This window comes from Saccopteryx bilineata, chromosome 12, assembly GCF_036850765.1.
Source record: "Saccopteryx bilineata isolate mSacBil1 chromosome 12, mSacBil1_pri_phased_curated, whole genome shotgun sequence".
In the NCBI taxonomy this organism is placed as follows: Eukaryota; Metazoa; Chordata; class Mammalia; order Chiroptera; family Emballonuridae; genus Saccopteryx; species Saccopteryx bilineata.
The window spans coordinates 34,394,268-34,422,223 of NC_089501.1; the positions used below are offsets into that span (position 1 = coordinate 34,394,268).

General features: G+C 37.9%; 1 protein-coding gene across 5 annotated transcripts in view; it reads right to left on the reverse strand.

The window, feature by feature from the left end:
* REPS1 (RALBP1 associated Eps domain containing 1) overlaps window positions 1-27,956 on the reverse strand; it is a 101,318-nt gene that overhangs the window by 10,031 nt on the left and 63,331 nt on the right. For 2 of the 5 annotated variants that reach the window (XM_066247866.1, XM_066247870.1), the window contains exons 9-14: window positions 15,647-15,768; window positions 12,537-12,617; window positions 6,537-6,624; window positions 5,048-5,149; window positions 2,959-3,031; window positions 743-861 (exon numbers count right to left, since the gene is read on the reverse strand). In XM_066247866.1, coding sequence (XP_066103963.1) covers window positions 743-861; window positions 2,959-3,031; window positions 5,048-5,149; window positions 6,537-6,624; window positions 12,537-12,617; window positions 15,647-15,768 — 585 coding nt within the window. The remainder of the gene's footprint in view (window positions 1-742; window positions 862-2,958; window positions 3,032-5,047; window positions 5,150-6,536; window positions 6,625-12,536; window positions 12,618-15,646; window positions 15,769-27,956) is intronic. The other 3 variants (XM_066247867.1, XM_066247869.1, XM_066247868.1) reach the window with 3 other exon arrangements.

Consider the following 27,956-nt stretch of genomic DNA (forward strand, 5'->3'; position numbering starts at 1 on the left):
AAAGATCCTACGACAGTTTGGCAAGCACTGGAAAGCACATATTATCTTGTATACCTGTGCAGATGCGGCCTAATGGCCGATCTCATGGCCTTTTCTCAGAACTCATTTCTCCTGTTGACTGCACAGGGCACTCCTCCTTGTTCCAATTCTCTACATTCTAGGTTTTCTTCCCATATTCTGACTGATCTTGAGCTAACAAGTATGAGGACTTCCAATTTCTTAATTAATACTTCACTCTCCCATTTCTATCTATGATTCTCAAAAAATACATCGGTCTTTCTTAGCTCACAAATCTAGTGGCCTGGTGATCATTTCTCCTTTACTCATCATTCCAAACTCAAAATGTCCAAATAGGACATCATTACCCAGTGTTCTAACTTTTCCATTTGGAGAAAAATACAGATAATGACCAGCTATATAAAAATTAGAATTCTGGAGTAAGCTATGGCTCCTATCTCTTTTGTCAGCTAACTTAAGACTTATTAGTCTTACCATCTTGATATCACATTGTTCTTTTAAAATTCCTTGTGGTATCTCTCAGGTTCCCATCTTTATCACTCTCAAATTCAAACACATTTCAGATAGTCATTAAGAAAAAATTTTTCTCCGATCTGATACTTTTTAAATTGAATTTTTTCTTCAGATAAATATAAAAAAATACATGCCGAGAAAATAAAATGTGTGTATTCTTAATTAACTGTAAAATCTAATGATAATGTATGATGGTTCTCTAAACCCCTACCTGTGGTGACTGTAAAGGTCCGATTCATATCTAAAGATGATGATCTAGAATGCGAGGGCTGCGGCCTCGGAGGGGGAGGGGGTGGTGCAGTGCTATCAGGTGACGTTCCTGAATGGGACCTGCAAAATTCACCGCATTACAGCTGGTCACACTGCCAATCTGGAGCTGTTTTCTTTCTAAGCATTCAAACTTGGCTAAGCAGCAAAGGCTATTTTCTTAAGTAGGTATACAAGTATTACAATGAATAAAGACTACTATTTATGATGTGCATTAAACAAGTGGTTACTTAATGTGGCAAATCTTTTTTATAAAGTATAATTTTATATTTAAGAAAATTTTTAAAAATTTGAAAAGAAAGTTACTAACAAGAATTCAAGGTAGACTGCGAAACTAGCATAATGTTTTCATTCAATTAAAGGTAATATTAATCTGAAATCCAAGAGTTTACAGTTGTTCATATGAAAAATAATACAATAATTAATAAATAATAATACAAGAATAAACTGTTTTGGCCCTGGCTGGTTGGCTCAGTGGACAGTGCTGGCCTGGTATGTGGAAGTCCCGGGTTCAATTCCCAGTCAGGGCACACAGGAGGGGTGAACATCTGTTTCTCCACCCCTCCATCACTCTCTCTCTCCCTCTCTTCCGTTCCCGCAGCCATGGCTCAAATGGTTGAAGCAAAGTTGGCCCTGGGCACTGAGGACAGCTCCATAGCCTTGGCCTCTGGTGCTAAAATAGTTCATTGCTGAGCAACAGAGCAGTGGCCCAGATAGGCAGAGCATCGCCCCATAGGGGGCTTTCAGGTGGATCCCAATCGGGGCACATGCAGGAATCTGTCTCTGCTCTTTGCCTCTCACTTAATTAAAAAAAAAAAAAAAAGAATAAACTTTCATGTACTCACAACTGTAAACCTACTTTTGCCCACTTCAGTATTGATTTTCTAAAAAGAAACTCTTAATTTCAGATAGGAATAACTTTCAACTTAGTTAAGGTTGGAGTTTAGTAAGTTGAGGTAGAATCAAACTTAGCTACCTGCAGTTCCCATTCCTGTGTTACCACAGTTCATCCCATTTTAGAGGTGACTAGACTCTTGCTCAACTCACCCTAGAGATGCACTTACTTGCCACCAAAATTTTCTATATTCTGAAAAGAGTCTCATGGACTCAGACAATCTGATCTTCACTTACAGGGATAAAAAGCAGAATAAAATCCAAGATGACAGAATTCTAAGAAACACAGGAAAAACTACATGACTCTAAGCTCTTTGGTGATTTATTTCATTTTTATTGATTTGAAAGAGAGAGAAAGAGAGAGAGGGAAGAGACAGATGAGAAGCATCAACTCACAGTTGCTTCACTTTAGTTGTTCACTGACTCTTTCTCCTATGTGCCTTGACTGGAGGTTCCAGCCGAGCCAATGACCGCTTGCTCAAGCCAGTGACCTTGGGCTTAAGCCAGTAACTTTTGGGCTCAAGCCGGCAACCCAGTGCTCAAACTAGTGACCTTGGGCTTAAGCCAGTGATCTCAGCACCGCAGATCAATGATCTATTTACTGTGCCACCACCAGTCAGACTCTTTGGCCATTCTATACTCCTAGCCTCTTTCCATGTCCTTCAGGCAGGTGGGAAAAGGATACTTACCACATGTCAGAAGCGAGAGGAGGAAGATGCTTCTGTCCTGCACACAGTTACATGTGGATAACAGAGCCCTTGGAGACAAACCCTGGCCACCCTTACTCAATCTTATACCCTTTTTGTTTGTGCCTGGAAAGTTCTATGTAACACAGCTCTTCAGGGTCAGTGGGTATAGCCCAACAACCGCGCTGGGATTATGGATAGCATTTTAAAACACAGAATTCTTTTGGTACTTGCCCTAATGCTCTAAGAGTAAACCTACACGTTTATTACTTAGGCTCTCATTACTTACCTAAATAAAGGGCTGTATTAAATTGCTACTGCAAAGAAGTTATCAGCCCTTCATAAACCTTCCACAGAATGCCATGAGACAATAAGGGCCCATCTGTTTTCTATTCAAGGTGGAGAGAATCAAAACTGCTTCCCCTCCTTTTACATAAACCAATAGGTAACCTAATAGCCTTCAGAGAAGTGAAAAACTAATGGGCAGAGAAAAATATGTAATTTACACTTGGTCTTAAATAATCTTAAATATTAACTGTAGCAAGATATTTTAATGCTTTTTATTGACAAAAATACTGACCTTTGACGAGTTACATTGTTCCCGATTTGCTCTGGGTCTGAAGTAAAAGAGTCTGAACTACTGTAACCATCTGCTGATAAATGGAATATATCCTACTTAATAATAGTAATTTCTTCACTTTTACTCTATATGCCCCAAACAATTATAACTGAATTACTGTTTCAAATCAGATATTCAAACACTAGCAGGTTAACAATTCATCCCATTGTTATTATAAAAAAGTAAATGTAAATCAAATAATGGCCTATTTATACAAAATACTATGCATACAGAATAATTTATAATCTAGAAAAGCTAACATTTAATAGCAAAAATATTCAAAATAAGTCACATAAAGAAAGTTCACTAATTAGTACATACAATTTCATTTTATATAAAAATATAGCATATGCATAGAATGATTAAGGTTGACAATGAGTGTTAATTATGGTTATTTGTAAAATAGTGAGATTATAAGAAATGTCTTATTTGTATTCCTTTTCTACAATAAGTGTTGAATTAATTCTGTCATTAAAAGAATCGTCTTTAAAGAGCAAATTAGAAATATTTAAAGAAAACACTTAGAAATTTAACGTGAAAAGTTAAAAATTTCACAAGGGAATAAAATGTGCTTAGTCAATAATAAAGTTTATGAAATTAGCCAGATGCCCTTAATTTCTCATCTGAGGAAATCATTATCAATTTCCTCAAAGTCTTTTGAAGGAGTAGAGAATCCAGAAGTAGATGATGGTTGTGACAAAATAAAAAAATTTTTAAATAGGGACAATATAAAGGAGTCCTACTATATAATATACTGTCCAAAGTTATAAATTGAAAGGACTAGTTATTTGGTTTTGTTTCATTTCAAAATGTATCACTTTCCTTTTTCTTGTCAAATCACTCATCTAGTTGGTACAAGAGCGATGCTAAAGCTAACATACAATACTTTCATTTGGATGTTCTAATAGGCATTTCAAACTTAAGATGTCCAAATCTGCACTCCTCCTCTTCCCTCACAAACCTGCTCATATCACAGTCATCCTTAGTTCCCAGTTGCTCAGAACAACATCCTCTGAACCACACTTGACTCTTCTCTCGCACATCCTATATCACACAGGTAAACAAATCCTGTGTTTTTCCTGCCATAATCTGACCATTCTCAGCATGTCTACTGATGACAGGCCAATCAATCACTTTCGCTTGCCTGCACTATTAAAACTGTTTCCTAAATGATCTCTCCTGTTTGGCTCTTGCCTTTGGTCCACTACCAACAGCAGCCAAAGCGATCCTGTTAAAAAACGTCAGACCATGTCACTTCTCCATTCAAAACCCTCTGATGACTTTTCATCTCACTCAGTGAGAGTCAGTCTTGACCTACTACTCCCATTACCATTCTACCATCTACCTCTGCCTGCTAAGTGTGCTAACTAGTTCTATTCCAGGTGTTTGCTTGCTCTTCCCCGCAGCGGTAAGGCATGTTTCCTAATGCAAGGCTTCACATTTGTTGTTCCTGTGCCAGAATGGCTTTCCTTCAGAAATTCACAGAGCCGAATCCCCTCCACTCCTTTAAATTTTAACCCAAATCTCAGCTTTTGTTAAGGCCTTCTGTACCTAATTTGAAACGTCACTCCTCTTCCCCGTTCCAGTTTTATTTTCATCCAGGGTATTAATCACCTCCTAGGGTATGAGTTATTCCCCCTCCCCTATGAAATGTAAGCTCCAAAAGACACAGATATTTTTTTTTGTTTACTGCTGAATCCCAAGTGTCTACAACAGAGCTGGGCAGAGGTACTCGATTAACATTGGCTCGAATAACATTGGAGAATATATACATCATTTCCTGTGAGAAGGAAAAGAACTAGCTGGGAAGAGCCGTGGACTGAATCTGGCTTCTGAGAGAAATGGCAAACAGGAGGCCTGCCTTGAAGCAGGTTTAGGCAGCAGTGGGGAGTCCTTTATTCATACAGCAGGTAGGTGTTTAAAAGGGTTGACTGTTTTCTACTTCATTCAGTGAAGACAACATTAAATGGCTATACATTTGCAATATTCAGGCTCTAACTCCAGGCTTAATAAACTTCTACTGAAAGATGTGATGCTGTCTTTTACTTACCAACAGTATTTCCAGAAGCAAATTTCACTGATGAATTTATCTTATTTTCTTCTGAAAGGTCAGATGTTTTCACAAGTAATGGGCTAGTGGGATTAGTATGATCTAGTAGAGAATTAATAAGTAAAAATACAAGATATATGTACCTGAATTAATAAATTCACAAACCTCAGAGTACACGATAAGACTTCATTTATTTTTTATTTTTTTATTCATTTTTAGAGAGGAGAGAGACAGAGGAGAGACAGAGAGAGAGAGAGAGAAGGGGGAGGAGCTGGAAGCATCAACTCCCATATATGCCTTGACCAGGCAAGCCCAGGGTTTCGAACCGGCGACCTCAGCATTTCCAGGTCGACACTTTATCCACTGCGCTACCACAGGTCAGGCAAGACTTCATTAGATACCACAAAGTGCCCTGACCGGTTGGTTCAGTGGTAGAGCGTCGGCCTGGCGTGCAGAAATCCCGGGTTCGATTCCCGGCCAGGGCACACAGGAGAGGCACCCATCTGCTTCTCCACCCCTCCCCCTCTCCTTCCTCTCTGTCTCTCTCTTCCCCTCCTGCAGCCAAGGCTCCATTTGAGCAAAGATGGCCCGGTCGCTGGGGATGGCTCTGTGGCCTCTGCCTCAGTCGCTAGAGTGGCTCTGGTCGCAGCATAGCAACGCCCAGGATGGGCAGAGCATTGCCCCCTGGTGGGCAGAGCATCGCCCCTGGTGGGCGTGCTGGTTGGATCCCTGTCTCTCCCCGTTTCCAGCTTCAGAAAAATACACACACACACACACACACACACACACACACAAAAAAAAATAGATACCACAAAGTAACAGATAAATCCACGAGACATAGACAAAATAATATTTTTAATAAAAACAAACATAAACCTATTTATATAGATTCTGTTTTCAGCATAATAGAAGATATATAATATAAAAAAGTCAATCTGCATGTTCACACTTTGTTAATTTTATCCTTTTAGGGCAATTACTTAAACAAAACACCACACAAATGGCTGTAAATAAGTAATTTATGAAGTTAACTTATACAGGGATAAATCTATCTTTAAGAAATTCTAACTATAAATATAATATTTAATCTAAAATGAGAAGAAAACTCAGGAGTTTAAGCAAAGGAATTTCAGAGCCAAAATTTAACAAATGCCTCTTCAGTTACAACTCTAACATACTTAAAATGTAAATTCACCAAACTAATCATAAAAACATATAAAAAAAAGTATTAAAAGTTGCATTTTCCAAATGTTCTTATTTAAAAATTTTATAATTTAAATTCAATAATTTATTTTTAAAAACTGTAACTTAAACTAACACATACATAAAAGCACACACATATGTGTATAACTGTAGAAAATGCTGTGTTAAGAAATAAGCAATTATGGAAGAAATCTGAACCCTGATAGAACAGTTCATCGTGTACTTTATTTTAGCTGCTAACCTAAAACATATGAGCCTCCAACACAGCCCAGCCCGGCCTCCTTACCACTGCCAGTCCTCTTGAGTTCCATTTCCTGCATGTGGATTTTGCTTGGAGTCATACGAATGGGAACTGGATGAACAATAGCAGTATCCTAGACACAAAAGAAAGGAAATACAGAATTTGTATTAAAAATGCCAAGCTGATGCCATAAACTAATAAAAATGAGCAACACTTTAAAATGAGGTAGACCTTCTTATTCACACTAAGGCAAGCAAAAAAATTAATTTTTAAATTAAAAGTTCTATTATATGTAAAAACTCAAGTTCACTATACATGCCTAATAATCTGATTTCTTTAATTAAAATATATTTTAACTTTTGAGTAAAGATTTGAATTAAAAATGACCTTATTAAAAATACAGTTTAAGACACTATTCAAAGGCAAAGTGTGAAATGATCTGATATAATCATACAAATCAGAACCTCTCAGGTTCAAGTGAACTAAATCATTTTATGAGAACCCAAAACTAAGTAACGGACTACACTCATTTTCAGGAAACTGATCAGGAAAAATTGACACTTTTCTTTTTCATATATAAAACAGAGTTAATGAGATCTTGCTAATACTATAACAGTTGGCATATTTCCATAGATTAGGTCTACAGAACTTTAAAATTTAGCATAAATCTTCTACCAAGGAATCTGTTTTTTTAAGAGGGATAAGTAACTCCTAAGATTCTAATACTTTTCTTAAACCTTTTCAAGGTTCATTATAGTCTGATATTCCTAAACTTCATTAAGTGGCAAGTCTAGTTAGAAGAGCAAAGAACTGGTAGAAGAGGCCTTTGAAAAGAATGGAAGAGTACGGCAAGGAAGAGAGGAGGAAGGTAACGGGCAGCCTCTTGGAAAGGAAAGGAAAAGAGGAAGACTGAGTACCAGGGAAACCTGACCCTGGGCGCAGAGGACCCGGGGAGGAACTAGAATAGGATTAAGCACCAGAATTGGCATAGTAGCAGCAGACCAGCTGAAAACCACTGCTGGGGGCTCAGCTCCTTCTCTGAGGAGTATTTTGTGTGTGCTGCTGCTAAACCCAGAACACAAAATACTTAAATTTCGAATACCCAGTAATGCGTTAAGTTTACCATTTACTGTCAAGGGTAATGACCTTTCAATTTAAGTCAAACACTGTTTTGGTGACAATACTGAGTAACAGCAAGCCTCTGCTAGAAGAAACTAAGTTCCAGCATACCTTTTCTTGTTTGATAGCTTTCCTTAGCCTACTCTCATCATCTCTAAATTCAAACAATTTCTAACAAATGAATTCTTTATTGTAATTACATTGATAAATCCATCCATAGCAATTTCCTGCCCCTATACTAGTGAGATGCTGGCCAGGGTCCATGTATTATCCAATCAACCTGAACCAACATTTCCTCTACCACTCTAAAATACAGTTATAAAGAGGTTAAGTTAATAAAAACAAGGCTTTAAAAATAACTATTTTCTTAACTTACAGTTTTAACAGCAAATATAACTGCTATAAAAATCAGAATTTTATAAGACAAGATTAAAGGAGAAAGAAATGTTTGCGAAACATTAAGTTCTTCTATCACCCCTGCTCCAAAGCAAGGAGAACTTATTAGATGCTTTAACTGAAGTATTTACCTAATATATATTGTGTGTATGTCATAAAATCAAATTTACAAAGCTTGTAACAGTTGGAAATATTAATTAGCCTTTTCATATAGTTCCAGTACAAGAAATGGGAGTACAATAATGAACAAAATCACAAATGTTCTATTCACCAATAATTTGCATAAGTTTCTGTGCCAGCAAAGCAATTTTGTATTGCATATTTTAGCCATACACGGCGTGGTTGCTATGAGCCTGCAATTGCTTCAGTCCAGAGGATCCTGCTAGCAGCAGGACAAGGTAATTCCTTGAGGACCAGAGACGAGTATTTCAGAAGCTTCATTTGTGACTGATTTCACAAATGACAGTCACAGCATGATAGAGAGCTCTAACACTAGGCATTTCAACATCCAAATGAAGAACCAGGAATGCCCACAAGCCTTTGAGTCCTGAGTCACAAGATACCAAAGACTTTCTCTGCTCCAAAGTAGCGTCCCCAAATTTAAAAATAGAGAAAGAAAGTGTAAGACTGACTGGCAGCTTCTGCCCACTTCCTTCTATCATTCAAATCACCCAAAGTCTTCAGGAAACCCATTCCTAATCACTCAGGGCACATCTGTGTCATCAATCTTGGCATTTGATTTTATACAATTTAGCACTTCGTTGGATATTATGTTAATGCTCACACAGCTGTATCTTCTACTTGCTTTAAATTCTATTATCCCGGCCCTGGCCGGTTGGCTCAGTGGTAGAGCGTCGGCCTGGCGTGCAGGAGTCCTGGGTTCAATTCCCAGCCAGGGCACACAGGAGAGGCGCCCATCTGCTTCTCCACCCCTCCCCCTCTCCTTCCTCTGTCTCTCTCTTCCCCTCCCACAGCTGAGGATCCACTGGAGCAAAATGGCCCGGGCGCTGAGGATGGCTCTGTGACCTCTGCCTCAGGCGCTAGGATGGCTCTGGATGCAACAGAGCAACGTCCCAGAGGGGCAGAGCATTGCCCCTTGGTGGGCATGCCAGGTGGATCCCGGTCAGGTGCATGCAGGAGTCTGTCTGACTGTCTCCCTGTTTCCAGCTTCAGAAAAATGAAAAAAAAAAAATTCTATTATCCTGTCTGAACCCAGCCCCATCACCTTTCTATTCCTGTCAGTTAGCTAAGTTGCTCATCACCTCTCTCTTGATCCCATCAATCCTTTACATTACAGTACTACCCGAGTTATCTCTCTGGCTACCTTTTCCCCACTCCCATTTTATCATGGTACTTTCTGTTAGCCAACAGGAAGTGTCTATGAGGTGAAGTTCAGTCCTTGGTCTAAATACAAAGGTCCTCCCAGTCTGGTTCCAACCACATCCTGGTGCAATTCCCCATACATACATGTCTACCCTATATTCTCACCACACTGAACTAATTCTGCTCATGACATTCTCTGCTTGGAATACCCTTGTCTACTTCTGGCAATTCATGGTTTCGTTCAAAACTCAGCAAACAAACATAAGCTCTTTTGCAAAAACGTTCTGGGCTGACTTAGCCCAGGGTTCTCTCTCTGCCCAGAGTTCTGTTCATGGCCATATATGATAATTACCACAATCAGCTTTATTACAATCATCAGACACCAAACCAGATGAGCTGGCTGGGCACAATCCGCGATCCAGCCCACTTCCTTTGCTCTCGAGTCCCTCAGAAGCTGCACAGCACTCCAGATCAGGCAGAGCACACAGAAGTACACCACACTTCTCCTCAGTCTAGAGTTTCCTGGCACAAGCAGATTCTACCAGAGTCTATTAACTGATAAGCAGTTCAACAAAAGTAATCAAGTTTCTGGAAATGAGATATCAAAACTCAATTTCATCACACCTCTGGGAGCCTAATAATTAACCATCTCAGTTTGCGAGAGAGGTTACTGCACTGTGTGATACTGTCTCTAAGTGCTACAAAGCAGTTTGGAGATTTCACGGACTTTCACTTTACTGAGCAAATGGCTAATTATTGAATTTTAGCTTTTTAAAAATATTCCATTAAATATTTGAAAACGTATGTTAAATTCAAATTAGAACTGTAGTGGGTTTTTCCTAGGTGATTCTGTTCTAATCTGAAGGGACCTTATTTACTTACTTACAATCCTTATCTACATAAACTTTGCAAAGGATCATTTGGGATTGTAGCTACTGGTTATGTTCTGTATTTAATACTTCAGGTAAGTATTAAATAAAGGTTAAGAAAATCAGACCCTCAGTGAGACTAGGACATTCTCCTAATTTATTACATTTAAAGAGATACTACTAGTTAGGGAACAAAGTTTAAATTTAAGTTTACCACCATAAAAGAAAAAACGATGTTTCTAGGTACCAGATTATAAATATTTAAGACTATCAACTCTATCAAATTCAGAGGCCTCAATTCAAGCTTTAAATATCAATTAACCATTTTTAATTTTTCTAGAGCCTCCAGCCACACTAGAAATGACAAAATATTGAGTCTTATAATTTTAAATAGTTAGAATTCACAAATTTACATATTATTTCCAAGAAGTTACAGAACATCTCTGGTATTAAGCCAAATATTTCCCTGCCCTTTCTGCCATTCATGAGTCAATTTATTTTGCCCATGACTATGTTTTTATACTTAATGTTCTTTCCTGCATGACAAATAATCATAATACTATGAGTACTTTCATTATCTAAGGATTAGAGAATAGTTTCTTTATTGCTATATCAAAACTTCCTTCCCAAATAAAGTACTTCTACGAAGTACTTTAAATAAAACTAACTTGGCCCTGGACTGTTGGCTCAGTGGGTAGAGCACTGTGTGGGCTTGCGGACGTCTCGGGTTTGATCCCGGGTCAGGGCACACAAGAGAGCAACCATCTGCTTCTCTTCCCCTCTCACAGCCAGCGGCTCAACTGGTTCGAGCGTTAACCCTGGGCACTGAGGACTGCTCGGGAGATTCGAGCATCAGCCCCAGACAGGGGTTGCCAGTGGGTCCCGGCTGGGGTGTATGCGGGAGTCTTGTCTCTCTATCTCCCCTCCTGTCACTTAAAAATAAATAAATAAAATAAAACTAACCTGACTGTGTAAGGAGATAAAAATAATATGGAGAAATGAAACAGAGAAAGCTAAGGTAACATTTTCTTTTACCTTATAGCACCTATCACTTCCTAAGAGACCTTAATTATAGCTGCCAATAAGAAGCAAAAATTGTTTCCTTTTTATTTCTCCTTCATTTTTCAGAGACTAAAATCAAAGATAATTTGAACACCCTAAAAGTAGCAAGAGAATCAAAAGGTACCAAAGATCTACATATTAACTGACTCTTAAATTAACAAATTATAAAATATACTTAAAACACACATATTAATCTGTTTGAACTCAATTTAATGGCATCCTCTCTATTTCAAATAGCTATAAATTCTTTAAAATTATAAAACACACCAAAGATTTATTAAACTGTTGATGTACTATTACCTTTAAATGCCACTTCTCCCAAATCCACAATAAATAATAAGACCACTTTTACATTTAATTAATAAATGCTGGCTGCCTTTGATCAAAAACATCTCAAAAGAATGCCTTGTGTCACTGTCTCCATATCTTTCCACCAAATTCATTATTTAATCCTACCTTTACACTCTTCTTCCCTTCCTACTTATTTCCTCTTTTCTTTTTGAAAAGTGCTTATTAGCATGTTCTGTTCTTTAAAAAAAAAGAAAGAAAAGAAAAAGCAGGAGTGAACAGTGAGAAGAATGCTAAGGTTTTGAAATTTTTAAATAACTTGAGGGATAGGTGGGGCACATATGAAATTAAATCTATGGGAATAGAATTATTTTTGAAATCAGGATGTGAACTTTGTAGCATTTTCAGAGCAACACAGTGAACCACAGGAAGACAAGACAGGCTCCTTTGCACAATGGGGATCTTTGACTAATAATTCTGTATTGTTTTGCCGAACTTGATTCTCTTATGACAGAAGTCAACATACTATTTATTTAAGTCAAAGCCATACTATCTGGACTATTAAAATAAAAGATGACATTGCATATTTACATACATAATACATATCACATGATGTGTAAGCATACAAATAAAATAGTATTTACTAAGTGTTACTACACTGAAATAAACAGTATGTTTAATAAAACGTACACTCAATTAGTAAACGAAAACAAGTCAACTAAGTCAATTCTCACAAAATGCTTCTTTAGACACATGAACCAGATTTTAAAAACATACAGTTTTCTCTCACCAAAATAACTAGAAAATACAAACAAACAAACAAACAAAAAAGTTCTTTCCACCATTAGGCACACAAAAATTGAAAAGCCTGCCACCATTTCCCTCTAAGCACTCCACTGAATCATGCATATCAGCTAAAAACCATAATGAATGGAAATTTGGGTTAATAAAATTAATTTCAAACAAGCAAGCTAAGTGATTGACTTACAGGATCAGCTGGTGCAATGTTAGAATCAAATTGGGTCAGAGTTTGTGAGCTTGAAGAGCGTTCACTAAATGTCTCCCACTGCTGAACAGACAGAGGAGAGACAAGTCAGCACGATGAGAGAGGGGGAGGAAAAGGTCACTGGGGAAGATTTAGCAAAGTACTTCAGAGGTTGCACGGCAAGTTGTGTTTCACAGACCTGACAAAATTCCACAATTTTTGTTTTTCCATAAACATTTTATTCTCATCTATGCTGGGTCATCTTGTAATGTAAGATGAACAGCTTCACAAATCAAATGCATAGATACAATTTATTGCAATCTCTAAGAAGAGATTGAAAGACATACAGAATTCAACCTCAAAACACAATACAGGAACATAGTCCAACTGGTACAAACGGCAACAATGCAAAAATGTAAAGGGGTTTGTCTTGACTAGAGAAAGAATAACTTCAAATCCTTCTTTTAAATTTTAAACATTAATGTACTGTTAGCAAATCTTGACTACCAAACTTTTGGTCAAAACAAAGCAAGTCAGTGTGACTTGCCAGTGCGACCCCTGAAAGATGATTCTATTATGTACGTGCACATATTTCGTACGTATGCATACTTAATAAAATATAATTGAGGTAAAATGCAAAGAATTCTGGAATTGTATGTTTGAGCTTTTGTCAATCTATAGCAAGTCAACCCCTGCAATCAGCACTACGAACGGGACCATGCCAGACCAAAAGACAGACTGCCAATCAGGCCCCCACGCCCCATGCTAGAAAAATCAGAATACGGCCACAATGAGAGCAAATCAAGCATCTGAGTATGTGTTATATATAGAAGATGTATTTTGATGTGAAATATTATTCTTCTAAAAGAGGTACACAAATATCATACCTCTTAAAATAGGGAGGGATAAGCCAATATTAATTTTAATAAATTCCATTTGTGTTGAAGATCTTTTTAATAAAAAGCATAGAATTTTTATATCAAAACTGCCATTAAAATTTGATTCTTAAGGATTATCAGTTGCACTCTGAAAACGGAAAAACATCTACACATATACAATATATACAAATGAATGTTTACACACAGACACACCTACCCCATTAACCAAAATCCTATTATAATTCAGTATGGAAAAGTATACATTTTTATGCTTCAAAGTTCGACTTATTATTTAAAATAGTGATATTCAATTTGAGACTTGTAGATATATTAGTAAATTAATTCATTCATGAAAATTATCTACAAAAATAGTTAATACAATCACTCAACTTTGCCTACAAATTAGTCTTAAAATCATGAAAATTAAGATATACTAAGATATACTGATACAATTCATTTTTATCATGGGATATCACTTCAGGGTGGGGGTGGAAGTGACTTAGCAACATTTGTTGTTATAGTTTCTTCAATAATTATTGTTGCATGTACAGAAATTTTAAAAATCCTAATAATCTGTGTAGATTTTTGCCAAAACAAAAGGATTTATCTATTTGGTCATATAAAGCTTTACTTGATTTCACAAGACTGTATGTAAGCTACCTGGAGGCAGAAAGACACTCACTCACCTCCGTAGCTTTAGTATACTGGCTAAGAGCACAGGCTCTGCAACCAGGCTTCTGAACCCTGGTCATGCTCTGCAACCTTAGGCAAGTTACCTAACCTCTCTGTGCTTCAGTTTTACCATCTGTAACTTGAGACTGATTAATACCTATGTCACAGGATTGTTATGAGGAAATAGGGTTCATATATGCAGAAAGCTTTTGAACAGAACTGGCATATCAAAAGTGCTCAGTAAATGTTAAGGATTATTATTAGTGCTATTGTTATTAGTTAGCCCCTACAGAGCCTTATCCATATTCAGATGCTGAATAAATATTTGTTGAAAGACTTGTTCGTGTTTTATAGTAGAAAATTATTAATGTCTCAAAATCAATGTTAGTTTTAACAGACTGATTTTCCACAGAGTAAAAAAAAAAAAAAACTATGATGTTTATAACCTTATCACAACACTACTAAATGAAATGTGCTAGGACTATCTAAAAAAAAAGTGCAACTGCTTAAATCAGAATATGGAAGAACTTCCATTCCTAGTCTTGAATGATTGCATAATTTTTATTTAGAATGAATACAGGCTTTAGAATTAAGATGCTTTGGAAAGATTTTATTTATGAGTTGATACCAATAGCAAAAATACTCTTAACCTGATACCACTTTTTAAAAAATGAGCAAAAACAGTACTTTTCAGAACAATGACCCTACTCTCTATAAAGCCTCTTTACTAGTCAATTCTTTCAAGGCTTAATTCCTTCCTCTAGAAAAAACACTCTATACATGGCCTTATATCCGACGGTGTAAGTGCTATGTCTGTCGCAGGCACAGGTGTACAGCTACTTTTTACTTGAGTTCTACAGCTCACTTAAGGTTTAACAGGGGCCTCAGGCCCACTTCCCTTATTATAGTGAGTAGCCCTACTTTAATTGTTTTATACAATAAAGTTCCAAAATGATACGGAGGAGGGAAATGCTTTTGTCTCAAATTCTGTTTTGCATGTTATGCTTGATTTTTTTAATCACTGCATTTAATCACTGTATTAAATAAAACTAAATTATTATAAATAATAGCCTGATTGAAGAAAATACTTTTTCCACATGGAAAGCTGGATTAGTGACTTTCCCTATCACTTTCAATGTCAAGATTCCAAATATATTATCACGTATCTTGCTTACAGGAACGAGAAGGTGATGTGACACAGTGGGTGTGGTAGTGGCTCATGTCAAAAGACTTGTGTTCAAATCTTAGCCTTGTCCCTCAATGGCTAGGAACTATCTCAGAGAAGGCAGTCACCCTTTTGACTGTAAACTGCACGTGTCTGCACAAGCAGACCAACTCACAGTGTTGTAGGAATGAGTGGTGGAAACCAAATGACAGTGTATATGTGAAAAAGTACTTTAAAAACCTCAGTCACATAATTACAAACATTTATCATTGTCCTAATTTATATGTTCTCTTTAACTATGCATACATGCTGAAAGAGCGAGGTGCAGAAATGACTGTTTGGAACATCTTACCTTAACAAAGTTAATGTTAATGAAAGAAAACGGAAGCTTTGCTAACCTCACTGCTCTGATTCAGCTCCGGCCAAGTCTGGTTTAATGACGGCATGGACGGCGACTTGCTTGGAGGCGCTTCTGCAGGAGAGCCTGAATAACCTACCTCGCCTGTCTGATCCCCACTGTCTGCAATGCAAAAACACAAATTCTCCATCAGCAAGAGATTTTAGTTTAAGCACTTTACTTATATAAAAAAAAACCAAACTAAAGACTTTTACAAGCAGTAATTTATAATCAGAATTTCCTTTCCCCCTGCTCCCAAAATAAACATTTTTATATCTAGTGTCAACTATAACTGAAAAATAAACATTTTAACAATCAGACAAGTACGCAGTACTTATTCCTGCTATTTATTGTCTACCTGAAACCACAGCTTTCCACAAAAATAAATTCTCGTTAGGAATAAAGAGAAAAAAAGAATGGTGTACATAATAATAATACTACAATAGTCTACGTGTTTTGAATCATTTTCTGATAATCGGGATGAATTTGTATCAGTTCCCAAAGTGTTATTTCATGGAATATGAATCAGTGAGGTGCTTTAAACATTAGGTTCTAGATATCTTTCCTAGTCAGTAAATATGGGGATGCTGTAATACCCTGCCAGAGTACCCACAACCACCCGGAGTACCAAAGACTTGCACTGTCCTAGAGCAAATAAACCATTTACATCAGTTTTCCCTACACACAAACCTTTTTTTATCAAATAAAATCCCTCAATATTCTTTTGGAATATATTTTTGGGACAGTTAATTATACTAAGTCATTCATATTTGCTCTACAAGTCTCCTGTTACCAAAAAGCAGCATATATTTGCATGAGCAAAAGGCAGTGAGCCCACACGAAACAAACTGATCATTAGGCTCACTGGTACTTATAGGCTCACTGAGAAAGCTACAAATCCATGACATGATTTCAAAGTGGTTTTTAAAGTATTATAGAGTAGCATATTCTACTTTATTTATTTGAGAGACAGAGAAGCAGAGAGACAGGAAGGGAGGGAGAGAAAGAGAGAAGGGAGAGAGAGAAAGAGAAAAGGAAGAGAGATGAGAAGCATCAACTCTTAGTTGCATCACCTTAATTGTTCACTGACTGCTTCTCATATGTGCTTTGACTAGGAGGCTCCTGCAGAGCTAGCGACCCCTTGCTCAAGCCAGTGACCTTGGGCTTCAAACCAGTGACCATGGGGTCATGTCGATGATCCTACACTCAAGCTGGTAACCCCACGCTCAGTTGGTGACCTTAGGGTTTCGAACCTGGGTCCTCGGCATCTCAGGTCGACACTCTATCCACTGCGTCACTACCAGTCAGGCTAGCACATTCTACTTTTAATTAGTTATGTCTTAACTTAAAATAGCTCTTAAATTCCAATTTTAAAACAGAAGAAATTTCAATGGTAACACAACTCTCATTCCAATCTTCCCAAGTTTTAGCCTGACCTGTTGTGGCTGGTGCAGCAGATGAAGTGTCGACCCGGAATGCTGGGGTTGCTGGTTTGAAACCCTGGGTTTGCCCAGTCAAGGCACATACGAGAAGCAACTACTGCGAGTTGATGCTTCCCGCCAACCCCCTTCTCTCTCTCCCATTCCTCTCTCTAAAATCAATAATAAAAATTCTTGCCAAGTTTTACAGGGCTTTGAATATAATCTCAGTCTGCAAATGACATTAATTGCCAAATTAAGGAGGAGTACCTAATCTATTTAGAACCTATATCAAAACAAGATTCCAGCATCTATCACTATCTCACTGTCTGACCATAGGCAAGTTGAATAAAACAGGACCTGAATTTCTCCACCAGAAAAAAGTCACCTGCCATTAAATTCCCAAATACACATCCATAATAATTTAGCAATGTATAGGTTTTAACCTTTCAATCTATTCATAAGTGAGTCCTTCACGTTTTAGTACCTAACACAGAACCTAATACATAGTAGGCACACAAATACGTATTGAATGAGTTGCTTTTTGTGTTCTTCATACAATTCATTCTCCTTTACTGTTCTTTTCCTAGGACAGAAACTAAATACTGATATTTTGAAAAAGTACTCTTCTCTTTGCCCTATTCTGTTACATGACTATCTTAAAATACTTTCTTTTACTTACTCTGACATCATTTCTTTATAGTCATATCACACTGCAAGTTCTACTTTGCAATCCAACATATTTTGATAAATTTTTGTTTTGTGAGAACAGGAACTGTTGCTATTTCTTTCTTAATCCTACCTCTTTCTCAGTAAAAGTATACAGAAATAATAAGAGGCTGACTGGCTTCAGATAATGTTCTACAAAGAGCTTTTAACTCAAAGCACTCTCAGCAAAACTAATAAGGAAAAATTATGATAAATAAGAGCAACAAATTCCTCATGGGAATAGCTTGTGGTTTCTAGTGTAAACAAAATTATGGACATTTTTTTCTATGATAACAAAGAGAAAGAATTTAAGGAAAGGAGAATAATGGCTCTAAACTTGACAGTTTACTGAAACTGAAACCCTGTTAGAAGGATGGTGAATGGAGAATTGTCTTTAAGAGATCCAACAAAGCAGGTGTTAAAGAAAAATAAATAGAATTAAAATAGTATTAACTACAGGGTGGTTAATTTTCAAAAGAACCTCACTACAGTCAGACTACATAACTTAGGTTTCATATGTCATCTTAGGGCAAACTGGACCGTGGTCTCTATTCTCACATCAGCCAAGTTCAGGGCCAGACTGGACCCTATCCCCTCCTTAGGGCAGTTATAATGTGGGACAGATTCTGGGAACCTTTGTGAGTCACTGGTACAAAGCCGAAGTGGGTCCAGACTCTTGGAAGTATATTATTTACCCAAATAACTATACAGTGTATCTGTAAAGTCATGGTGCACTTTTGACCAGTCACAGGAAAGCAACAAAAAACGATAGAGCCCTGGCCGGTTGGCTCAGCGGTAGAGCGTCGGCCTGGCGTGCGGGGGACCCGGGTTTGATTCCCGGCCAGGGCACATAGGAGAAGCGCCCATTTGCTTCTCCACCCCCCACCTCCCCTCCTTCCTCTCTGTCTCTCTCTTCCCCTCCCGCAGCCAAGGCTCCATTGGAGCAAAGATGGCCCGGGCGCTGGGGATGGCTCCTTGGCCTCTGCCCCAGGCGCTAGAGTGGCTCTGGTCGCGGCAGAGCGACGCCCGGAGGGGCAGAGCATCGCCCCCTGGTGGGCAGAGTGTTGCCCCTGGTGGGCGTGCCGGGTGGATCCCGGTCGGGCGCATGCGGGAGTCTGTCTGTCTCTTCCCGTTTCCAGCTTCAGAAAAATACAGAAAAAAAAAAAAAAAAGACGATAGAAATGTGAAATCTGCACAAAATAAAAGGAAAACTCTCCCAGTTTCATACCTATTCAGTGCAGTTTGATGTGGGCTCACGCACAGATTTTTTAGGGCTCCTTAGGTAGCTATCCCATATAGCTTCTACAGACTCGTCACTGACTGATGGCCCTACCAGAACGGGGTTTCTCCACCAAACTGCTGGTTTCTTTCAACTGCTTATCCCACTGAGTAATGTTATTCCTATGTGGTGGCGTTTCGTTATAAATGCGCCGATATTCACGTTGCGCTTTGGTCACGGAATCAAATTTAGCAAGCCACAGAACACACTGAACTTTCCTCTGTATCATCCACATCTCGACTGGCATGGCCGTGGGCTGCTCCACTGTATACACGGTGTTACGTCATCATCTGCGCATGCGCACATGCTGCCACATCATCCTACAGAAACTGGGAGGGTTTCCTTTTACTTGGTGCAGATTTCACATTTCTATAGTCTTTTGTTGCTTTCCTGTGACCGGTCAAAAGTGCACCGTGACTTTACAGACACACTGTATTACACAGGTATTCTAATATAGCCATTTCCTACGGTAACAGTTGTCAAACTGTGGACCAAGGACTCCAGGGAATCCCATGACTCCTTTAGGGCATCTGAAAAGTCAAAAAGATTTTTGTAATAATAATAATAATAATAATAAAACCTTTTCCTGTGTTGGCATTTGGACTGATGAGACAAAAGCAACGGGGGGGGGGGGGTTAGAATTGCTGACCACCATGAAACAAGGCAGACACCAAAACATACAGAGTGGGCGAAGTAGGTTTAAGTGGTATGTGAAACAGTTTATTCTTGTATTATTATCATTTTTCATATGAACATCTGTAAACCTGCTCTTACCCCACCCTGTACTAGTGATTGTATGCTTCACCCTACACATTCCAGTTAAAATAAATAGGCATGGCAATTTCACTGAAGAATGTTTGCAATTGAGTGGTAAAAATATTTTTAAATCTCAGCCCTGAAAACACATATTTTTAATACTGTGTTGCAAAATAGAAAATCTCTCTCTCTCTCTCTCTCTCTCTCTCTATATATATATATATATATGTGCAAATTTATATAACGAAATTCCAAAGTAATGGGAGGGGCAATATAAAGATATTGCACTTCTTATCAAAGCACAATGATCATCTCAAAGAAAATAATTGTGTGATTTAGTAGTTGATGAACAGGTCACTTTTTTTCATGGAACACGATTTTTCTTTAAAGAACAGCTAATGAACTGTATTTACTTAAGACTCGGGTATTAGGCATTTTCTCAAAAATGAATTAAGTGAACTTGTAACTTCAGGAAAACAACTGCTTTCAGTACTGTTACTAATGACAAACTTTGAGCTTGCAAAAGAAAATTAGAATTTTGAAAAATGTTTATCTACAGCTACAAGCTCAAGAGCTTCCCACTCCTTACAGAATTCTTTGATAAACTAGGTTGTATTGAATAGTATTAACAAATAGGCTTTTTTGATCTTTTATAATAAAATATTCCAACATTTGAAAGGCCTGTAAAACTCAATAAACTAATATTTTACAAATAATCAATTGTTATAAAATCATGCAAAGATAGAAGATACACCCAAACCATTTCAAAGTGCGAGACAGATCTACAAATTTTAATGTAAGAAGTCCAAATAATTCATTAATATGGTTTCAATTAACCTTTAAGAAATTGCCATTTGCTGACATCTGGTGTAGTACCTAATAAAATACACAATTATCTAAAATAGTCCTTCCTTTCACTAGGCAAGACCAGATTTGATTATCTTCATGTACTAAAAACTGGCTATCTTTTTCTACTAAGGGTCAGAGAGTAAGTACGTTACTATATGGTCTCTGGTGCAACTATTCAACTTGGCTGTTGCAGTGCAAAAGCAGCCATGACAATTAGTAAAGAAATGAGTTTGGCTTTAATTTATTAATAGACTAAAATCTGAAATTTATACAATTTCACAAATTTGAATTTCATGTGTCATAAGATATTATTATTTTCCAATAATTAAAAAGCAAACAATAACAACCCCCCACACCACACACTTTCTGTTGTGGGCTATATAAAAAATGTCAGCAATATAAAAAATGTCAGCAGACTGAATTTCGTCTTCAGGGCTTCTTTGATCCCTAATACCTCAAACAAAATAACATCCGACAGCCTAAATGCAGAAGCAAATATGAGAATCTAGCATCTTCTACTAAAGTAGTTATTAAAGACAGTTACAAAAATGTAAAACAATGCTGCCTTTTTAATAATTATTTCATTTGGGGGAATATAGTTACTATATTTTACTAAAATATCTATGCCAATATTTAAGGACTTATTGTTATTTTAAAACAGCCATAAATATATAAAAATCTGTAGTTTTAAATTTCTAATAGGGTAACTATTGATAGATCTAAGTTACATAAACAGAAGCTCTTGGGTCCACAATAGTTTTTAAGAATGTAAAAGGGCCTGACCAGGCAGTGGCACAGTGGATAGAGCGTTGGACTGGGAAGCTGAGGACCTAGGTTTGAGACCCCAAGGTGGCCAGCTTGAGCGTGGGCTCATCTGGTTTGAGCAGGGCTCACCAGCTTGGACCCAAGGTCGCTGGCTCGAGCAAGGGGTTACTCGGTCTGCTGAAAGCCTGCGGTCAAGGCACATGAGAAAGCAATCAATGAACAACTAAGGTGTCGCAACAAAAAACTGATGATTGATGCTTTTCATCTCTCTCCGTTCCTGTCTGTTTGTTCCTATCTATCCCTCTCTCTGTCTCTGTAAAAAAAAAAAAAAAAAAGAAAAAAAAATAAGAAAGAATGTAAAGGGGGCCTGACCTGTGGTGGCACAGCGAATAAAGTGTTGACCTAGAACACTGAGGTTACTGGTTCGAAACCCGGGGCTTGCCCAGTCAAGGCACATATGGGAGTTGATGCTTCCTGCTCCTCCCCTCACCCTTCTCTTTCTCTCTCGCGCGCTCTTTCCCCCGCCTCTCTAAAATGAATAAATTTTTAAAAATGTAAAGGGGTTCTAATACTAAAACATTAAAAAAAATCTCTATCTTAGAAAACCGTAAAATTATTTCTGGAATAACTCAGCAGGATGACACACTGCTTCTTTCCTACTTCATATACAGAAAAACAAATGGCAGTAGAAAAAGAGCAAACTACCTATGTTCTAGAAACTAACAGTCATGAGTATTAGGTCTGTAAATAAGCTATACCTCCTTCAGCCTGGCTCCCTATTATGCTCCAATGAAGAGCTCCATGCTCGCCCACAAATGTTAGTCTTTAAGACTGATCCTCACGGAGGTAGGGGTGTAGTTTTACTCTTCCCTGATTCAGTGTTCCAACCTAGCCTCCTGCTGGAACACTGTGTCAACCCTGCCTCCCTCCTGAGGGTTCTGCTCTGCCCCGACATCATCAGAGAATCAGGGCTGAAAAGGAAGAGCATGATCCTAAATTGTTCAAGTCAACCCCAAAAGGGCTTTATGCAAAAAGTACTTCCATGTACAAAAAGTGTGCCTGGAAGATACAACCCTGTGTGATCATACTGACATACTGTCAGTCCACATAAAAAAGTTAGCAACAAGTGCAAATTAAATAGGTGTAGACCATATTTTTAGGCTCACACTAAAAAAAATAAAAATGCTATCCATAGTTTTCATCATTCTATTGTGCAAAAGCTCTGAAAGGTCCAGATTCAATTCTGAACAGTGTACCTGCTGAATAGCCTTTCTTAAAGAGCTTTAATTTTTACCTAGCTTTATAACCTGCCCATCCTAAACTTCTTGTATTCTTGGTTTTATATTCAACATACTAAAAAATTGTTTCAAAAATGACTACCAACAATTATTTTCTTATAGAAATATATATATTCACTAGAGTCTTAGGTTTAAAACTTATTTTCTTTTCAAGCAGACAAGTGTGTAGGAAGAATTTTTCAATCATAAAGATTCAAAGTTCCAACCTCATTTAACAGCTTTATCAAAGCAAAAGTAACTATAATTTTATTTAAAATTTTAATACTCTTACAAAAAATATTTATAAGAATAAACAGGTTTTGATAAATTTTAAGTCTCCAAGGAATACTGTAAATGGTACCTTTTCATTCATACTTAAAACAGGGATAAGCAATGCATGTGCAGAAAGAAATTAATGAAAACTTCAGATATGCTTTGTTTTGAGTATTATATTCAGCAAGACCTATATTCTATTTCCAAAATTAATTCTATTTCTCCCAACATGCCACAAAATGAAAACTTAGTCAATAAGCTGAACTTAAGAGGGTCTACATAAAGTCGATGTTTTAAATTAAAATCAAAGACTGAAAAAAAAAAGTAATAATGTGTTCAACAACGTCTGAAATAAAACAAAGCATTCACCCGAAATACTAATTAAATTGTACTGGTTGACTTTTTTTTTTTGGCAGTACTGATCAACATTTTGAGCAACTACTATTTGACTCAGCTCTTATACTATACTTCGAAGAACACCATCTACAAATATAGAGGAGGTTCCCATTATCCAAGGACAGCTAAAAATGGAAAAACTCATTCAAAGATAATCCACTTAAAATAATGACTATAATTTCATAAAGAATATTTAATTGGGGCTTTGTCTTCAAAATTTACAGAGAAAATTGTGAAAATCAGTATAAAAAAACAAAGAATACAAGATATTACATTTTGTGGGTTCAATTTGTTGACAAAATTAATAAAGGCATGAATTCAGTCACCGGAACATTTATTTACTGAAGACCTATCTATACATAAGTACGTTAAATAAAAATACAGTATGAGCAAGAAGACAAGGCTCCCATTTCCATGGAATTGTCTTTCTAACAGAGGAAGACACACTGCTCACTTCACTTTTGACTTTTACAACACGATAGTAGAGAAAAAGGCTATTCCTGCAAAAAAAGAAATGTAACATTATTCCCAAGGACTCTTACTGATGCGCAGATATTTAAACTACAATCTCTTAAAGCCACTACTGTGTGATCTTGTAAGGATTTTTCTCATGTATTACAGGGGGTCTTCAGGTTAGGACAGCCTCAACATAAATTAAGATATGAGTGTTCTGGCTTGCGCTGTTAGCATCGTACTTACAGACTACGTGGGTGAACTAGTTTGGTTCCACATGGCGGGAGAATACGCAGTAACACGGCATATGAGTGAGGGAGTTGGCATCCCCAGTACACTTACCTATGCCATTTTGGACTGTTAAAAGTACAAATGTTCTGTTTTGTGTTCCTTTGGTGACTTTTTGGCCCTTATCATGGCTCCTAAGTGAAAGTCAGAGTATTCAGATAGTAGTGCTTTGAAGGAGAGGAAAACCATTAGGATGGATGTTACAGAGCTACTAGCATCACATGGAGAGGAGCTGTCTGCCAAGGACCTCACTCAACTGAAGAAGCAGCTGATTGAACAGGAAGAGCTAGAAACCCCAGAACCCAAGAGATTTACTACCAAGGGTTTGACAGAAGGTTTTTCTATGGTACAGGATGGGCTGGCAAAATTTCAGGCTGAGGACCCCAGCAATGACAGATTCAGTAAGGTCTACAGAGCTGTTATGGATGCCTTGCAATGAATGCTACAGGCAGATTTTGGAAGAGAAGAAGTCATCAACCTTCCAGAGTAGTCTGCAACAATACTTTAAGAAGGTAGAGAGGCCTGCAATAGATCCTGTACCCATCAGCTGCTTCTCAAGATTAAACATCTTTAGTACAGGTAGAATCATCTCCAGCATTTCCTGCATGTTCCTTAGGCAACCCTGATTCACCGGACCCACTATCTCCAGCACCTTCTGCAGGTTCCCTGTCTCTCCAGCTTCCTCCTCCCAATGGGCCACTCTCTCCCACCTTGCAGTGACTCTTCCAGTGTGCACGCCAACCACAGGAATAAAGGTAAGGATTTTTTTATACTCATTTTTTGTCATTTTTTTCTGTTACTATAGTGTAGTGCACAGTACATTTATGTCCTTTCCTTTTTCTATAGCTTAGTTGTGTTTTTATGTTCTAAATCAGTGGTAGTCAACCTGGTCCCTACCGCCCACTAGTGGGCATTCCAGCTTTCATGGTGGGTGGTAGCGGAGCAACCAAAGTATAAATAAAAAGATAGATTTAACTATAGTAAGTTGTTTTATAAAGATTTATTCTGCCAAACTTAGCAAAAATCTGACATAAAGTACTTGGTAAGTAATAATTATTATATGCTTTAACTTGCTGTAACTCTGCTTTATAAATTTTATAAAGTAAAGTTACTTCCCTACTTTATAAATCACCATTACTGTGGAACCGGTGGGCGGTTAGAAAATGTTACTACTAACAGATACAAAAGTGGGCGGTAGGTATAAAAAGGTTGACTACCCCTGCTCTAAGTTGTGATCTTACAACTGTGTTAGGAAAGGTAAGTAAGTTAGGCTAGGGCGTATTTCGACTCACACCAAAATTCGGGTTATGTCATTGTAGTAGGAATGGAACTGTGTAGTAACCCGAGAACCCCTGTATCTAGCCTTGTTTGTCAATTTTTTGGCCAGGAATTTGAGGGGTTCTATTTATTTTGACCAATCTCATTAAACTTTGCATCTTTGCCAAATTGTGCAATTGTACTGATTTGTGAGCTGTCACACAACTAACTGGACATAATGTGTTAAGACAGAACATGTGTGTGTGTTGTGAGGAGGCCTTGAGAAGTAATTCCTTACTTGGAACACTAATGATCAAGATCAGTGCACATCTTCATCAGCAACTAAGGGAACCTGAAGTGAATTCTGAACAACAAAGATTCTGGGTTCTTTGTACAAAGATACATGTAGAAGCATGACCTCTGCAGCAGTATTTTAAAGGTAAAGCCAAAAAACTAGTATCTCAAAATCCATCAGTAAGAGACTGGTTTAAAGTGACAGATCTATAGATGGCAATACAAAGATTTCCAATATTATGAAAAAAAACAATCAAGGTTGTTTAGTGTGAATATACTTGTGTTAAAACAGGTATCTGAATGTGTTACTTGTGTAAGATTTATATGTTAAAATTTTCTGGATGAATACAGGGAAACTCTTAACAGTGATTAATTTACATCAAGGTAGTCTCAACTATAAATGTTTATAGTAAACCATTCATAAAAAGCCTTGTCCTTATTAATTTATTGATTTTAAAAAGAGACAAAAGGGGAGGGAGGCAGAGAGAGAGAAAGAGAGAGGAATACATATCTGTTTCTGTATGTGTCCTGACTGGGGAACAAACCAGCAACCTCTACGCTTCAGGATGATGCTCTAACCAAACCAGTCAAGCTATCTGGCGAGGGCAAAATTTCTGGCTTTTAAAAACATTCATGTTAGAAGTAATTCTAGGAGCCTGGGGATCCATGTTATACACTATTATGAACAACAATGAAAATTTGCTCAAGTTACTGGACAAAGCAGAAATTACGAAGGAGGAGACAGAATGGGGGACACATTCCTTTGCCCTTTGAGCACTGAATCAGATATTACTGAGTTGCTCGTGTAAGCATAGTGGTGTGAAGACAGAAAACAGTTTTTAAAGAAGTAGTCAGCCACTTAGTCATTTTAAAGTGTCTACTTAAATCCTCAATTTGCACCCTACTAGGTACTGAGACATAATGAACAAGACCAATCTAGTTACCGCCCACCCAAGAGCCTCTAGTCTAACTTAGGAGAGACATTATATCAAATAATCACATAAAATACAGATATACAGAATTTCAACTAAGATATAATGAAGAGTCTTTGGAAACTGGGTTCAAGATGCAAAGCATCTTAACATGTTTGTTTTTTCTTTCCCTTTAAGATATGGTTTTGTGGAGAGTAGTAGGTCACCCTAATTTTTTTTTAAAGATAATCATTCTAAGACAAACATTCTTTCTGGAATTCAGCTTCAGAAAGCTGTTTCCATAGATGAATTTTTATGTTTTCTTTTGTAAGACAACAAAAACCAAGTTTTCCTTTTTATTTACTATAGTTGCCAAATTTAGTGATGTTAAATATTAAGTATTTTAATGATCCTTAACTATTTTATTTTTCTTATTTAATCCCGTAAACTAGTTAAAGTAATTTTGGGAAAAAATGCATATCTACCCTGAGTTTGCATGCCTTTACAAAGCCTAGCTTTTTCTCCAATTTTAACTCAAGTCGTCACTTTTGCCTGACCAGGCGGTGGCAAAGTGAATAGAACATTGGCCTGGGTTGCAGAGGACTCAGGTTCAAAACCCTGAGGTCACCAGCTTGAGTGCAGGCTCAAAGCTTGAATGCAGGGTTGGTTGCCAGCTTGAGTGTGCGATCATAGACACAACCCCATGGTCGTGGGCTTGAACCCAAAGGTCTCTGGCTTGAAGCCCAAGGTCAATGGCTTGAGCCCAAGGTCATTGGCTTGAGTAAGGGGTCACTGGCTCTGCTGTAGCCCCCCTGTCAGAGGCTACATATGAGAATGTAGTCAATGAACAACTAAGGTGCCACAACGAAGAACTGATGCTTCTCATCTCTCTTCCTTCCTGTCTGTCTGTCCCTGTCCCTCTCTCTGTCTCTCTCACTAAAAAAAAAGTCATCAGGCCCTGGCCGGTTGGCTCAGCGGTAGAGCGTCAGCCTAGCGTGCGGAGGACCCGGGTTCGATTCCCGGCCAGGGCACACAGGAGAAGCGCCTATTTGCTTCTCCACCCCTCCGCCGCGCCTTCCTCTCTGTCTCTCTCTTCCCCTCCCGCAGCCAAGGCTCCATTGGATCAAAGATGGCCCGGGCACTGGGGATGGCTCTGTGGCCTCTGCCTCAGGCGCTAGAGTGGCTCTGGTCGTGACATAGCGATGCTCCGGTTGGGCAGAGCATCGCCCCCTGGTGGGCAGAGTTTCGCCCCTGGTGGGCGTGCCGGGTGGATTCCAGTTGGGCGCATGCAGGAGTCTGTCTGACTGTCTCTCCCTGTTTCCAGCTTCAGAAAAATGCAAAAAAAATGCAAAAAAAAAAAAAAAAAAGTCATCACTTTCACCATCTA